Here is a 16,971-nt window from a genome sequence, read left to right as displayed (position 1 = left end):
AAAAGAAATCGAACTAATGAACTTTCCTGACAGATTATATATCTATACAAATTTCAATATTTTCTGTGGTTACCGTCGCTCAATTCCACTTCATTTTTTCGTGATACATATTAACAACGACGCTTTGTGAAGTGACACCATTCGAACATATACTGTACTTGCAGCACTCATTTGTTGCCGCTCCCTTTCAGCGCCGTCGTTTGCACCCTTTTGGTAAATGCCCCATTCTGCACCCTTAATATAGGGTGCATCGGCCGAAATAAGGTGCAATTTGTAGCGCACCCTTTTTCTCACCCTTAAAGGTGAGAAAATGCCAAAAAGGGTGTTTCAAGGGTGCGTTATGGGGTGCAAACACGTGGCGCACCCTTTTTTCCACCCTTAAGGGTCAGAAATTGTTTAGTGTGTATAGGGAATAACCACTTGCCTATTTATTTCGGTTTCAGGATTTGACTGTTTTTCTTTCCTTTTACTTTTTGAAGAAGCGACTCCACTACCCCCGTCATGACTGAATGAGGCAAGCCTGCATTCTCAAGCATGGCTACCTGTTGCTGGAAGCTTGCTTGCATAGTATGGGAACATGACTTTACAATGGCTGCCTCTAGGTCTGTTGCTGCAATGGCTCACTTCACTTTCTTTGAGTGAGCTGATTCATAGCAAAAAAATCTTTTCTGCGCACGTGGGTGGTACATCCAGCTATAGATAGCTGCAGGTCTAAAAACTAACTTATCGCCATCAGGCTGCTCTTGCGTAAATCCTAATCCCTATCTAAGCTTACAACATATATCAACAATTTCATTAACTGTGCTAGATATAAGCGCTTATCCTGCTTACTTAAAATGATCAAAAAATCCTCTAAAAACCTGAAAACCTTCAAGACGTTTTCTTTATCTATATGCTCTTCTACCCTGCGATCCATCATTGAAAGAAAAATGTTACTCAGAACAGGCCCGCCTTCAAACTGTACAACTGTAGCGTTTAGGCAAAATTCTAGCAATGACATAAAACTTTCAAGCGAAACACCGGCTCATTTTGAAAGGGCACGAACCCGTTCTCTTCTGTGCATCCACGAACGGCTAAGAAAAATTCTTTATGGGAATGGAATAAAAAAGGTCCTTGGCAGCAACGGAAAACAAATGGCCAACTTGCTGATTGTTTTGAAGAAACGTAATTATTTCGAATGAGGTTCTTGTGGCGAAAAGATCCCTAGCCACAAGCTGGTTTAGACTGTTCAAAAGGTGCTGACTACCAAGGCGCTGCCAAGACCCTCGCTCGCTTACGGTGCAACGAAAAGGCACATCTTTTTTATGAGTCTTCGCCGTAAAAGATATGCTAAGACTGTTGCCCTTGCAGTCACTTATAGACTTTGCTAGCCTTTGTCCTGTCTACTCTCTTGTGTTTGTCTTTTTGTGCGCTTACGTTTCCCTGTAGTACCTACTCGGAAAGCCAAATAGGTCCCGCATGGTTTGCGGCCGGACTGAAAAGCGAGGATACTTGCGGGCAAATGCAACGTATGTTCGCAGTCCATGCGGTAAAAATAACATCCGCCTAAGCGGGGCTGCCCGTGAGAGGCCGCAGTGGGCGCCAAATTGGCTGTAGGCGGGCCTACCGCTCTGGAACGTCTCCACCCTATCTTTAAAGCACCATTTTATTTATGTAATTCATGGGATACCGGACGCTAATTGTCTCTTTTGGAGGTTTCACATAACCGTCCTAAGCATATCCATGCCATAAATAAAGGCTACTCAATTTTACTCTAAAAACTATGGTAATTATGCTGTATTGACAGAAAATATGAAACAGTAACTGTTTCGTTTTACGAGTATGGACTGAACTACCCCCAAATTTTTACTGCGCCAGTACTATTCTACACACACACCACCAAAATAAATATCCATGCCAACATGTGTGCGGTGATGTGGGCCAGACTACATTATTTTAGCGCTGAGAATAAATTTCCCTTATGCTACTGAGCGTCAAATACAAGGTAAAGAAATAGTTCTTAATGTTTCACACTGGAATATTAGAACTTGGGAAGCCGGAAAATGCTAGATTCTACCCATGAAGGCTGCACGTGGGCCAGCCCGAAACGGACTGACCTCCGCAAAGCCCGCACCGGTACAATTCAGGTATTGGAGCGATTAATCGGCTTAAGAATGAAAACACTGATTAATGGGGCGGCACTGCCTGCACTAACGTGCAATGATTCTGGTGTGCAGCCCACATTCGACTACCTGGGCTGAATGCGGGCAGCCTTAATTGGGCTGCATACATCGATACACATTGGGACCGATTGCGGCAAAATGTAGGCGTTACAAATCCCGCATGGGGCCCGTATGGGCTGCCCCAACGAGCCCAACACGGGACCCCACGTCATAGCCCACTTTGTGCTACTTGGGAGCGTAACACGGCCACACGCTGGACTGCCTTATCGATAAAACAGCGCCACCACTGCGTCACCCGAGGCATACGTCACCGCCGCCGGCTACAAATCAGGCTACCGGGCTCGAACGCATAGCTTTTTCCTTCCGGTTTGGAGACGAGTGTGACGTTACTATCGTCGTCCGCTGCCACTGTTGATCGAAAATACAGTCATTACGTTTTTATGCTGGGATTCCTCCTTCGGCAGAACGACATTCTACATCTGGTGACCCTGACAACGAACAATACGCATTGTCATGGACCAGCAAGAGCAAAAAACGTAACGAACCGCCCGGCCAACTCAACGCTTCCGTGCAGCAGCATCCTGCCGGCTCCGCCCATAACATCATAACCCCTGCAAACGGCATCCGGCACACTCCCCCACATGACATCTGCCCTGTCAAGCTTCCGCCGTGTTGGCCTGACTCGCCCGAGGTGTGATTCGCCCAAGTCGAGGCCCAGTTCTTTGCACACATCACTCAAGACCGTATTATGTCGCCTCCCACCTCAATGCCCGTATCGCCAACGAGGTCCGGGATATCCTAGTCAACCCACCAACGACCAACTTTTGCCCAAATATCAGGACTGAACTCACCTGCAGCTCGTCACTCTTCGAAGATCAGAAGGTGCGCAACTACAGTCGGCAGAACTGGCCTAGCGCCAGCCTTCGCAGCGCCTCCGCCACATGCGTGCTCTCGCGGCCAGCATGGAAGTTCAGGATTCATTTGGCTTCAACGACTTCCACCGCACGTCCAGGCAATTCTGCAGCCTAAGCTTAAGCTACCTCTCGACCAACTTTCCAGGATCGCTGATCGCGTCATCGAGGTATCGTTGCCGCAGTTGTCGCCCACCGTCCAGGCTGTCGCCGCACCGCTGAATAGCACACAGCTCAGCTCCCTTTAACGCCACCTGGATCAACACTTGCCGACGCGTTACCACCAAAGCCGTGACAGTAACACCACCTTGTCGCAGCAGCCTGGTGATGACGACAACCATCAACGATTCGGGTAGTGAAAAAACAGCGCAACAACAACGCGACTAACTTGTATTACAGCGCGAACCACAAGAAGGGACGACGACAGACAGAGTGAAAAGAGCGTTGACTTCCAACTGCTTATTATTCTGATATGCCACGCATTTATACACATTTGAAGTTTCAGCAGGAAAAGCAGTCAGCATGAAAGGCATAGGCTATAGGACAAGGCCCTAATCACCATCGATCCAGATACTTCAGCTCTTTCTTGGTTAGTGCGACTGATGGCATGCTTACACACCTTTCCTCTGTACGAGCAATGTTCACCGCCTCAATTATCTCCCTGACACACTGATCATTGTGTCGGGCAATAGTGTCTATGCAAGAAAACTAACCCGTGCTATAGCAAAAAGAAAAAATCGTGCATGATTAGACACCAGAATCAGTCTGTCACTTGCGACGAAGGTGTTGTATATCGCCTTCCGTTGTCCTGCGGACGCGAATACATTGGACAAACCGGCAGGTGTATAAATACCAGATTGAAAGAACACAACAAGAATGTAAATGATGGTGACCAGGGCAATCTTAGCACGCACTGTCGTAATTGTGGCGATGAGTCTACACGTCGCCGCAGACAACCTTGCGTGCCTGAGTTTCAAAAAAAGCACAATCGTTGCTCGACACAATGATCAGTGTGTCAGGGAGATAATTTAGGCGGTGAACATTGCTCGTACAGAGGAAAGGTGTGTAAGCACGCCATCAGTCGCACTAACCAAGCAAGAGCTGAAGTGTCTGGATTGATGGTGATTAGGGCCTTGTCCTATCGCCTATGCCTTTCATGCTGATTGCTTTTCCTGCTCTTTCCTGCTGAAACTTCAAATGTGTATAAATGCGTGGCATATCAGAATAATAAACAGTTGGAAGTCAGCGCTCTTTTCACTCTGTCTGTCGTCGTCCCTTCTTGTGGTTCGCGCTGTAATACAAGTTAGATATGAACCAACTAGCCCGCCAAGCAACCGCTCAACAATGAGACGCACGAGAGACAAGCGCTGACTTACAACTCAGTTTATTGCGAAGAAACATGCCTTCTTATATATGTGCAACAGCCACGTGCGTCACAACCATATCGCTCAAGCATTGGAAAAAGTAACAGAATTTGTAACCATGCAGGCGCGTCAATTTACAACATGTCCAGTTCACTTTTTGTTAATGCAATAGACGGAGTGCTGATACACTTATCATTCAGCTTCGCTATAGCAGCTGCCTCGATAATCTCGCGAACTAGCTGTTCTTTGTGCTTGGCAAGCACTTTGCACCTGCTGAGTTCCGGAGCACAAGTTTTTGAGCGCAGTGAACCCCTAAATGTTGGCAAGCATGCTCAAAATTCCCTTTATGCTCTAATAGTATTTCATTCACACATCTTCCCGTCTGCCCAATGTACTCCTTTCCACAGGACACCGGCAAAGAATACACAAGACCTTCAGTACATTCAACAAAAGGGTTATTGTGCTTTGTGTGGCACACATTTTTTTTATCACTTGAATTAGTGTTTACCTTTCTAGAGAGACTTTTCAAATTGTTAGGGGCAGTGAAAACCACATTAACACCAGCTTTTCGTTCAATTCTTTTAAGGCGATGAGAAACATTATGGATGTACGGCACAGCAACCACCTTCCTGTTATCCTTTATTTTCTCTTGCCCACAATGTTGTTCAAGCCTTGGCAATCTCAAGCGCTTAATCAACTTCTTGGCAACCGACACCAGCACAAGCAAAGGATAACCAGCACTAACAAAACGTTCTGTCTGACGTAGGAAGCTAATTTCCATTTTCCAATTTCTAATTTCCAACTGTGATCACTTATTCCTGGTATGATAACAGTGCCGCGCACTACCGATGGCCGGTTACAGAAGAGCAAATCTAACACTGAAGATGAGTGCTGAGTTTCGCGAGTAGGCTCAGTGACATACTGATATAGATCATTAGGAGTAATTACTTCACAAAACGCCAAGGACAATAAAGATTGATTCGTACGAAGAGGTTTGTAGTCAACCCATTTGAAATCACACATATTGAAGTCCCCGCCAATCAGAAAGTCATTTTTTGAGCCAAGCAAGAAATCAGACAGTTACCTGAAAATGTCAGGGTTGGTAGCGGAAGGGGGACAGTAGACGGAACCAATAGTGAGGTCCCTTCCATTGCTTAGGCTTAGGTTACACCACACTGATTCGCAGCCAACTAGGGGCGCTGTTATTGCTGAAGAGCGAAAGCATTCCTCAACTAGCAGAAATACCCCTCCACCATGGAAGTGTCGGTCGCGACGATACACGTTATAACCAGTTGGGAAACCTTCCGGGCTCAGAACGGAATCATCCAACCACGATTCAGTGCCAATTATAACATGAGGCTTAACCGAGGAAACATGGGCAGCAACCTCATCAGCTTTATTTTTTATACTCCTGCAATTCACGATGAGAATTGTCAATTCAAAATTTGATGATGCCGAAGGCGCAGAATGAAGATCAGGCCCATGCTGCTGAGCGGGCAGTTGCCTCCCTTTTTGCTATTCCCTAAGCTCCAACGCCAACGCAATTCCAAAGAAACGCCAACGGCAGTTCGTAGACACGGCTGCGAGCTGCCAACCTGGATGCCGTCGCATCTTCGTAACCGACCAAATTACACAGCAGCGGTTCCGACATCTGCTGCTACCCACGAGCCCTCCTTCAAGGTACCCGTCCTCCTATGTCGTTCGAGCTGCGCGCAGCAAACCGGCCCCCAATCACGACTTACGGCTCGCTCTGCCTGTACATCCAGTTTAAAAACCTAGGCCGTGGCCTTCATTGGAATTTTATCATCGCTGAAGTCATCGAGCCAATCATCGGTTCAGATTTTTGGCGCACTGCAACCTCCTTTCGAACTTCAGCCACGACCGTCTCGTCGACGTGACAACGGGACATTCTTCGCTACGACAGCGAACGACTACCCACCAGCCGAGCATCAATGTATACGGTGTTGAAAATTATTCACCATTCCACGCCATCCTCGCCGAATTTCCTGGTTTGACGCGCTCTAGCTAGTTTCCGCGTGATGTGCAGCATACCACTGTGCACCACATCACAGCCACCCCAGGCCCCCCGGGTATTTGCCGCGCCCGTCGCCTTGCCCCAGACCACATGTGCATAGCCACCGTAGAGTTCGAAGCCTTGCTCCGTGAGGAAATCGCCCGCAGCTCCGACGGTCCATGGGGCTCGCCACTTCGCCTTGTCTTGAAGAAGACCGAAGGCCAGCGGCCCTATGGGGACTGCAGTGCCCTGAACGCCCGCACCATTACGGACAGGTACCCCGTTCAACACATACAGGACTTTGCCCATCGCATTTATGGCTGCCACGTTTTCTCCGTGCTAGACTTGGGGAAGGCCTACAAGCAAACACCCGTCAACCCAGATGACGTTCTGAAAACTGCTATCATTACCTCTTACAGCTTGTTCGAGTTTCCCTTCATGAGCTTTGGCCTGAGGAATGCTGACAAAACCGTTCAATGCTTCATCGACGAAGTCGTCCGCGGTCTCGACTTCTGCTTCGTCTACCTTGGCGTCGTATTAGTCTTTTCCTGAAACACCGACTAACACTACACACACCTTCGTCTGCTTTTCCAACACCTCGACGGCCACGGCCTACTCGTCAACGTCCCAAGGAGCACGCTCGGCGCTTCAGTCGTCAAATTCCTCGGCCATGAATTTTCATCTCAGAGAACTCGACCTTTGCCTCAACGCATCTCGGACCTGCAAAATCCCCCCCCCCCCCCCCCCCCGCTAAAGACCTTCGCGGTTTCCTTGGCATGCTGAACTTGTACAGGTGTTTCTTGCGACACGCAGCCGACTATCAAGCTCCCCTCCATGATGCCTTGTCTGGTCTGCGAGGCAACCAAGCCGTCTCATGGACACCGGTTTTAACGCAACTTTTCGAAGAATGCAAAGCTGCTCTATGCACTGCCACACTTCTCTCCCATCATGAGCCAGACGCTCCCTTGGGCTCTTCACGGACGCCTCTAACGTCGCCGTGGGTGCCGCCCTTATGCAACGCGTAGACAACACCTGGCATCCCTTGGCGTTCTTCTCGAAGAAACACCAAGCTCTTCTCGAAGAAACACCAAACACCTTCTGCAGCCAGTCCCATGAACGAAACCACGCCCCCCCCCCCCCCCCCCCACCCTCTCATTCCATTTCGCCAGCTTACTATAGAGAAATTCTGGAGCTATACGAAGCACTTTAACACTTTCGTCATATTCTCGAAGCACAGCACTACACTATCTAAACCGACCATAAACCTCTGACCTCAGCCTTCTCTCAATGCCGCGACAAACTCCCGCGGGTCCATAAGAAACAACTCTCGTTCATTGCCCAATTTACCACAGACATCCACCATGTTAGCGGGAAGGACAACGTGGTCGCTGGCGCACTTTCACGTGTAGCAGCTACCAGCTCTTCGCAGATTACAGCGGACGTCCTCGCCGAGGCTCACACTACGAATGTCGAACTGTAAGAACTTCTTAAGGGTGGGTCCTCACTCAGCTCCAATAAGTCCCCATACCTGGATCGACAACGAGTATCTACTGCGGCATGTGAGCAGCACGTAACAGGCCTTACGTGCCCCTTTCCTATCGCCGTGGTCTTTTAAACCAGATGCACAATCTCAGCCATCCCGGCATACGCGCCTCTACACGCCCAGTGGCCGACCGCTGTCCGGCCATCCATGCAGCGGGATTACCGCACATGGGCGCGCTCCTGTATTCAATGCCAGCGCGCTAAGTCAGCAGGCATGTTACTTCACCACAGTGTGTCGACACACACTGCGCATATATCCGCGCAGCCGCCGCTTTGTTATCATCCGTCCCAGCGTAACACGGCTACACGCTGGACTGCCTTATCGATAAAACACATTGCCACCGCTGCGTCACCCGAGGCATGCATTACTGACGGCGGCTACAAAAACAGGCTCCCCGGCTGGAAAGCACAGCCTTTTCATTCAGCTTCGGATACTAGTATGGACATAGTATGCTCGTCCGCTACCACTGTTCCTTCGGTAGAAACGACACCCCACAAGTGTAAATACACACCATGCAACGAATGGTTTAAAATGCTCAGGGTGCTACCCGAACATCAGCATCAGGTGTATGCTGCGGGTCCAAAAATAGTTTTAAAAATAATAAATACTCAGTGTACAGCAATCGAACTTTTTGCGCGTCCAAGAAAGCTGCAAGAGAAGCGAAGAGAAGAACAAGAGAAGAGAAGCCTCTAGGCCATGTATTTGCTGCAGCTCCAAAACAAGAGAAGTAGGTAAAAATTCGATGCTAATAAAAGCGGCTTACATCAAGGCTTGAGAGATGCTGCCGTCGTCTACGAGGTGCCCTTAGATGTCGCATCCCTGAAATGCACATCGTGCTGGCAGCTGCTCCAGAGGACGATGTGTACATGAAATTTTAAACGTTTAATCATTATCGTGAGCCGGATTGCCCTCCGGGGCAAAGGCCTACCCTAAAGTACTCGAAATTGCCCCGCCGGTGTCGCAGTGGTTATGGCGCTTGACTACTGTTCCCAAGGTCGCGGCGGCAGCTTTTCGATGGAGGCGAAAAGCACGACACCCGTGTGCTGTGCGATGTCAGTGCACGTTAAAGAAAGCCAGGTGATCGAAATTTCCGAAGTCCTCCACTACGGCGTCTCTCATAGCCTGAGTTGCTTTGGGACGTTAAACCCCACAGACCAACCTTAAGTACTGCAATTACCCGTTGAAATGTTTAATTTAGTGCATAAACTACTGAAATAAATAAGCAGTTGAGACGTGGGAAAGAGAAGGAAAATATTGTACTTAAACAGAAGGAAAATACAATTATGAAAAGATAAATAACGAAGGAGTTTCTTACGGTTGTATAAGTTTGTTGTGAGAAGCAACATGTTGTGGCCACTTAGACCAAGTACAAGGAACTTTATAGCGCAGTGGTGAGAAGGCATTTTTTTTTGAAGGATGTCTTAACAAGGATTGAATAATGAGCGTTGTGCTTCCGAAGCAGCGGCCAGCGTACAATGCATGAATGCGTTGCTCCATTCGCGAAAGTCTCAGTACGCACTACACAGGCCTCGTAAGGAAGCGTCGGGGAAATAGACAGAGGGCGAGATAGAAGGTGAAAAAAGAAGATACGAGCCGTCGCCCTACTAAATAAGTTCACGCTCACCGGCGTTCGTGCAACTTAGTGCAGCGGTGGCGCAGCGGTAGCACAGCGGTAGCACATTAACCTCGCATGCAAGAGGACCGGAGTTCGGATCCCAGTGCTGCGCAATTCTACACTGGATAAAAAACATCCGCGTGTCGATGGAATTGCATAAACAGGTTTGGGGTGTGACTTGATGCCGGTGAACACCTCCGCCAACACACTCGCTCACCAGAAAAGGAGTTGGCCGCCCTGGTGAAGTAATTGGCCGCAACCTGCCATTTTTAGTTCTATAAAATCGCGGCCGTCGGTCATCAGCTGCTGCGGAACATTAACTGACTACGGCGGCGGTCAGACCTGTGACGCAGCAGGGGGTGCTAAGAATTCCTTCTCCGCTGGACAGGCCGCCATTGGAAACTGACCCTGGCAACGTTTAACGCTAGAACCATACCTAGTGAAGCTAGTTTAGCAGTGCTGTCAGTGGAACTAAAGGGTATGAAATCGGATATCATAGGGCTTAGTGAAGTTAGGAGGCCGAATGAGGCTTATACTGTACTGAAGGATGGGCAGGTACTGTGCTATCAAGGTTTACTGGTTTCCTTGTCAATAAAAATATAGCGGATAATATAGGTGAATTTTACAGTATTAATGAGAGAGTGGCAGGCATCGTAATTAGGCTTAATAAGCGGCATAAACTGTAGGTCATACAGGCCTATGAACCTACATGTAGTTATGATGACCAGGCAGTTGAAAGCTTCTACGAAGATGTAGAATTGGCAATGCAGAAAGGAATGACGCAGTATACTGTACTAATGGGCGACTTCAATGCCAAGGTAGGGAAAAAGCCGGCAGGAGACCATGCAGTAGGTGACTATGGCATTGGTTCTAGGATTAGCAGGGGGGAGTTACTAGTTGAGTTAGAAGAGCGCAATAACTTACGAATCATCAATACCTTCTTCAGCAAACGCAAGAACCGGAAATGGACAGGAAACGTCCTAACGGGGAGACTAAAAATAAAATTGACTTCATACTGAGTTCACCCCCCCCCCCCCTCCCCCCGCCATTGTGCAATATGTAGAGATAATCGGGAAAGTACGATGCAGTGACTAGAGGATGGTGAGGCCCCGAATTTGTCTAAATATGAAGAAGGAACCAAACAGATTAGTAAGAAAGAAATATATCAGCAAGAAAGCGGTGAAGTAGAGGGCAGAAGAGTTTAGGATCTCGCTACGAAATACATATTCCGCTCTAACCGAGGATGGCAAAATTACCCTAGAAGCAATAAACAATAATTTCAGAGACATCATTACTGAGTGCGCTGTAGAAATAAGCGGTAGGATAGGTCGAGATGATACCGGTAAGCTGTCTAAGGAGACGAAAGATTTGATTAAGAAACGCCCGAGTATGAAAGCTTCCACTCCAACAGGCCAGATAGAATTGGCAGAGATATCAAAGCTAATCAATAAGCCCGAAGTGCCAAGTATAACATGAAGAAAATTTATAATACTGTAAAAAACGAGGGAAGCCTTAAAGCACTGAAGAGAAAATTAGGCATAGGCAAATATCAGATGTATGCAGTAAGTGACAAGGCGGGCAACGTCATCACGAATATAGACAAGATATTCAAAGTAGCCGAGGAGTTCTATATTGATTTCTATAGTAGCCAAAGCAGTCAAGACCGTAATGAGATTGGCGGTAGAGAAAAACAGTCAGACGTTCCACCAGTGACGTAGGACGAGGTTAAGAAAGCAATAGAAACTATGAGAAGCAAAAAGCAGCTGGAGAGGATCTGATAGTATGAATGTGTTGAAGGGGGAGGGGGGGGGGATATCGTGCTAGAAAAACTTGCCACCTTGTATATGCAGTGCCTGGTGTCATCGACGGTACCGGAACCATGGAAGACTGCAAACATTATCCTTATTCATAAGAAAGGGGACGCTAAGGATGCTAAAAATTACAGAGCAATCAGCTTAATGTCTGTTATGTATAAGGTATTTACTATAGTAATCACTAAAAGAATCAGGCCAACGTTAAACTGCAATCAAGGAAATGATAAAGCAGGTTTTCGGAAACGCTACTCTACTATCGATCATATCCATACCATCAACCAGTTGATAGAAAAATGCTCGGAATATAACCTGCCATTATACATAGCATTCATTGATTAGGAACGAGCATTTGACTCAGAAGAAACCCCGACGGTGATGCAGGCATTGCGAAATCAGGGGGTAGACAAGCATCACGTAAAAGTACTGGGAGATATACATTATAGTGGCTGCACACTTTACCGGTATCGCTCAAAAGGAAAGCATACAACAGTCGCATCTTACCTGTACTCACCTAAGGGGCTGAAACGTGGAGGCTAACCAAGACGGTTCTGCTTAAGTTGAGGACAACGCAGAGGGCTATGGAAGGAAATATGGTAGGGCTAACATTAAGAGATAGGAAGCGTGCAGATTGGGTCAGAGAAATAACTCAAGTTACTGACATACCACCTAGTGGAAATCAAGAAGAAATGGGCATGGGCAGGACATGTATTGCAAAGAGTGGATAACCGATGGTCGCTTAGGGTAACAAACTAGATTCCAAGGGAAGGAAAGCGTAGCAGGGGGCGGCAGAAAGTCAGGTTGGCGGATGAGGTTAAGAAGTTCGCAGGGGTCACGTGGAAGCAGCTAGCACAGAACCGTGCTAATAGAGGCTTTACAAAAGTTAGCGCCATCTAGTGAAAGAAACAGAAACTGTGCGCGGCGGCCATGTTTTGCTCAGTCCGCCCGCGCCTCCCATCAAGTACGCTGTCAACGCGCGCCTTTGTAGAACCCGTGCATGCACCGAAAGGTGCACTGGAATGATCACAAGCGATTGTTTCATTTTTTAACATCACAGCAGTCGCTGTTTTCGGAAAGACGGTCTGTTTTCGGAACAAGCTCTTTTCGGAATGATGCCAGCATGTTGTTGCGTGCCCTTCTGCAGGCAGCGCCCCGTCGTAGACGCGCACGGAATCAAAGTATACGCGTGTATGCGACCGTTCGTTTGCAGTCCTAATCGGCATTACAAGGGTCATGTAAAGCATTACTACACGTCCCTCTGACTGAGAGCTAGCTCACAGAATGTGCTATCACCTAAAAAAGCAAGGTTGTTTTGCGCGCTATGGAGCCTTGTGAACTTAAAGGATAAGCTTATGCTGCGATGGAAGACACGGGAGAAGGAGAAATCATCATCATCATTTATTAATCCTTAAAGGTCCCGTTCGGGACATTACATAAGGGGGGGGGGGGGTAGTACAGGGTTGTTCAGCAGTCATACATGATCATAAATATAAAAGTAATATAGAAGTATAGAAAAAATATATATATAAAAAACAAATAACAAAATAACATAAAGACACAAAATAGAAACAGCAGGTAAAGAAAAGGTGAAAAAAGACAAGAGTAACAAATTCAGATAAGTCATGGCAGAGTGGCAAAAATATAAAACAAATTCAAACAACAGCTATGGAAGTAAAACCGGCTGGTCAGTTTGCAGGGCTTGGTAGCTGACATAAGGTACAGGAAGATTATTTTTTTTTCATGGAGATAGTCGATTAGGAGCTGTCTGAATCTAGAAGGATTAGTCTCAATGACAATGTATTCGGGGAGGTTATTCCAGTTTTCAATCGCACTGGGAAGGAAGGACCCGATGGTTCGCTAATTCACAGCTACCTGAAATTCACCGGAATTTTTAAATATGTCGATTTCTTGTTTATTCTTTCTGTCAAAAAGTAAACATTTGAAGCCGTAATCTCATATGAAAGCGCTGACATTGGAAGCTTCGAAGAACTCGGCTGAAACGAAAAGAAATTTCAAAAGTCAACTCACATTACTGCGAAGTGTTTCTGCCTTGTGCAACTGGCTGTGTTCATAAAATCAGATTTATATTACATCATATCGTTATAGAAAAATTAGGGGGTCACTTAAGCTCCGCCGTTAAAGGTATAGCGCGATAGTCTCTCTCTCTCATACACACACACGCACGATGTTTACTTTGTTCACATGTTATATTTTAGCTCTCTTATTTATTTATTTATTTTATTTACCAAATACTGCAGGTCCTAACTGGGCCCTAGTAGGAGGGGCAAAAAGAATACAATGCAGTCAACTATGAATTCATCAAAAGTAACATACTACACACAAGTGTAGCATGTTATTTGTTGTTATGTATGCTATATTTCTATGTTATGTATGTTATGTTATATTTCAATCATTTCTTTCTTTATTTTTATTTTATTTGAAGTTTTATATTTTTATACACGAATGCGCATGTGTCAGCAACAATCGGCTTTCCATTCTGAGCAATTTGACAGTTTTGAACACATTCTTCAATTATTTCAATTAATAAATTACACATTCTAAATTTTCTTCCTTAGCATCACCAAGCAATGGTTTTTCATTCTGTCACCTTTAAACCCTTACTTTCCAATTTTTCCTTTTTTTAGTTTCTTTATTTCATCAATTATTCAATTATTTACAAAGATTTTATTAACTAGTCATCGCCTATCGCACACCAATCAATATTCAATCACTGGAAGCAAAAATTACTATGGCACTTTTTTTTATACACAGACCCCGATTAATTCCGAGACTAATGCCAACTACTGCGTCGACGGCATGGGAAGGAAAGTGCTAAGCGCCAGTCCAACTTAAGTCAAATTACGCACGATCCTTTTATCATAAAATAAAATGCATCCTCGCTCATTTCACCAAGTATCTTCCAGTGTGATGAGCGACGGTGATTGCGCAAACCAAGCAAACATACTCGCGATGATCTCTCATAGGCGTTTAAGTAAACAGCAAAGGCGCACAGATACAAAAAAAAAATCCACATTACAGAACTCTGGATACTGTACCTGGATAGGGATGACGCTGCGGATTGCCGAGGGGCTCATACACGACTCGTAGAGCAATTTGTAACTGCGCTCGGCAGCGCAGCCGGTGGGCCCCGCCACGTCTCGGCTGTCAAAATACGCTTCTAGGCGTCGCTAACAGAAACCGCCAGGGACCGAAGAGAGGTCCAAGCACAGCACACTAAGTTAAAACGTGAAAAGCGCGAACAGAACGGCGGGCGCTGACGGACGCACACGAAGCGAACGGATGAAGCGAACAAAATATGGCGGCCAGAGCGGGATCAGCGTGCCTCTCATGGTTGCCAGATGTACTTTTGTAAACCCTCTATTGGAGAGATATAGGAGAGGCCTTCGTCCTGCAGTGGGTATAGTCAGGCTGGTGATGATGATGAAAGAGGAAACTAGAATTCCGAAGTGAGCCCTCCGATCTAATCACTTCTGGGATGATAAAACATGGATTGTTACTAAAGAGAATGATACCGACGCCGAAAGTCTAGGCGTTGAAGCATAATTTTCTGCAATCAACTTTTAGAGTGAAAACCCCAGCGTGCAACCCAAAGTTTTGTCTCTTATTTCACGCTTCACCTTCCTGCCCGGCCTCAACTGCGGTAATCAGTCATTACGTGGGTAAGGACTATCTTGAAACGAGGGCTAATAAGGCTCGGGTATCCCGTCGTGCGTCTCTAGAAATCAGCCGTGGTTTGGTCGCGTCACAGTTACCATAGCGATGGGTGGAGCAGCAGCATGCAAAACAGGTATTTCTTCATAACAAGTATTCCGTGCTTCGCCTGTCGCCTCTCCGCGCATTTGCTTTTAAGTTATGACTAACAGACCTTAACGTGGTAGCAGATTACTCACTCCTTTTCCTTATCAAGTTTGTGGCATAACCATTATTTATTCAGCGTTTTGGGTAGTGTGGTACTATTTCATTGCCTGACTGACATATCTGATTGGCAGAAACTTTGGAAGCGACTTATTTTCCTCCAGATGAACGCCCTAATCCCCTCAGTACGCTATGTTACATTGCACAGCCTGGGTTTTTGAACCAGTGTTCGCTGAGCGAGTCATTGAGTTCATCAACTTCCACACATGCACGATTTATATATAATACATCGCCATTGCAGTGCCCTCTTAAGGTGCCGGTCTGGTGCCGTAAAAATACTCTATATATATATCGGCCTCAATGTAGCTTCCGAATGTGATTTCTCACAATTCTACGCTCGTTGGAGGAGCCACAGCGTCCGTCGTTATTTATTGTCAGCATACTCGAAATGTTTTGTTTCCTTTCGGTTTTACACTTTCAGATATAGAATGTACATATATTTTCCATGTCTCATTGTGACGCAGGGTACGTGGTTGATCCAGATCGCCTTTGTGCTTTTCGATCCGCTGCAGCGGAAGCGTTGGGACCCCAGAAGTGAGCGGGACTCCATGCTGGCTGCCGCCATATTCGCCGGACACATGGTTGTGGCTCTCCTCTACGTTTCACTTCTAGGTGTCTTGTTTGCCCGTCGTGGGCCGTTTGCCTACTCCATGGTCCCTGATGGACCCAAAGACGAAAACAACCACTGCACCAAAGGCACTACACGAGATGCCGTGTATGCGTTTGAACGTTGACCTCCAAAGCCAGAGAAGGAGTCGTGAGGCTGCTGGCAAGGGCAACAATGTCTAGCGCGAAGGTTTGATCAATGCCTTGGCAAGACTTTCATTTATTGAAAAATAAAGATCTATATTTTACTCCACTCATTGAGCACATCGGGTAATTATGGCTTCTCTCTGTAGTGGAAGCGCGCGCGCGTCAAATATTAGCCATGTGACATTGAAACTTTGGCGTGTCGCGAAGGGAGAAAGGTGAAAGCGTTAGCCTTACTGCGCCCTGTACTCCATAACAGCGTTCACTATAAGACCCATAGAGGAAATAATCAAGTGATTTGAATGGCAAAAGATAATTTACTGCTAAGTTGTACGCGAGGGACAACTTTCAATTGTGGAAAAATGTGGGTTTCCGTGTCACGGAATTTATTATACAGAAGCTCACCCGCAGAATTATAATAATGTTTTTTCATTCGTTGTTTCCGAAGGCAAGAACTGTGTCACAACAAAAACGATCACCTGTAAGCCTCGAAATGCACATTCACTTAGCGAAGTAAATAGCTCCCGAAGGGAACTCTTACGAAAAAAAAAACGATACTCAAGAATTGGCCAGACGTGACAGAAATGTATTCTGAGAATTTTCGTTCTGTATATTACATTGTATGCAGCTGCAGCCAGCACTTCTATTTGCAGTAATAATCTGACTGTCCGCGAACCGTCTAAGAAAAAAAAAGCAATCCCCAATATTAAGCGTATATATTCTTTTCCAAGCTACCTACAATAGATATCAATAATATAGGTTGCGCTGTTTCCAGCAAATGAGGCAAGTCTTTCACGCTCAAGTACAGTCTTTGTCAAAAGTGTAGAGCCCGGGCGGGGGGGGGGGGGGGGGTCTGCTTCTGAGC

At 46.4% G+C, this 16,971-nt stretch overlaps 1 protein-coding gene across 1 annotated transcript in view; it reads left to right on the top strand.

Annotated features, from left to right (window-relative positions):
* LOC146175244 (transmembrane protein 45B-like) overlaps nucleotides 1-16,227 on the top strand; it is a 193,617-nt gene extending 177,390 nt beyond the window's left edge. The window contains exon 3 of the mRNA XM_084584683.1: nucleotides 15,821-16,227. Within this exon, the coding sequence (XP_084440809.1) occupies nucleotides 15,821-16,090 (270 nt within the window). The 3' untranslated portion in view covers nucleotides 16,091-16,227. The remainder of the gene's footprint in view (nucleotides 1-15,820) is intronic.
* The last annotated feature ends 744 nt before the right edge of the window (nucleotides 16,228-16,971 follow it).

Source organism: Amblyomma maculatum, chromosome 11, assembly GCF_055883805.1.
Source record: "Amblyomma maculatum isolate TAMU_Amacu chromosome 11, ASM5588380v1, whole genome shotgun sequence".
In the NCBI taxonomy this organism is placed as follows: domain Eukaryota; kingdom Metazoa; phylum Arthropoda; class Arachnida; order Ixodida; family Ixodidae; genus Amblyomma; species Amblyomma maculatum.
The sequence above is the reverse complement of the archived record's forward strand: the minus strand, read 5'-3'. Positions and strand labels throughout refer to the sequence as shown.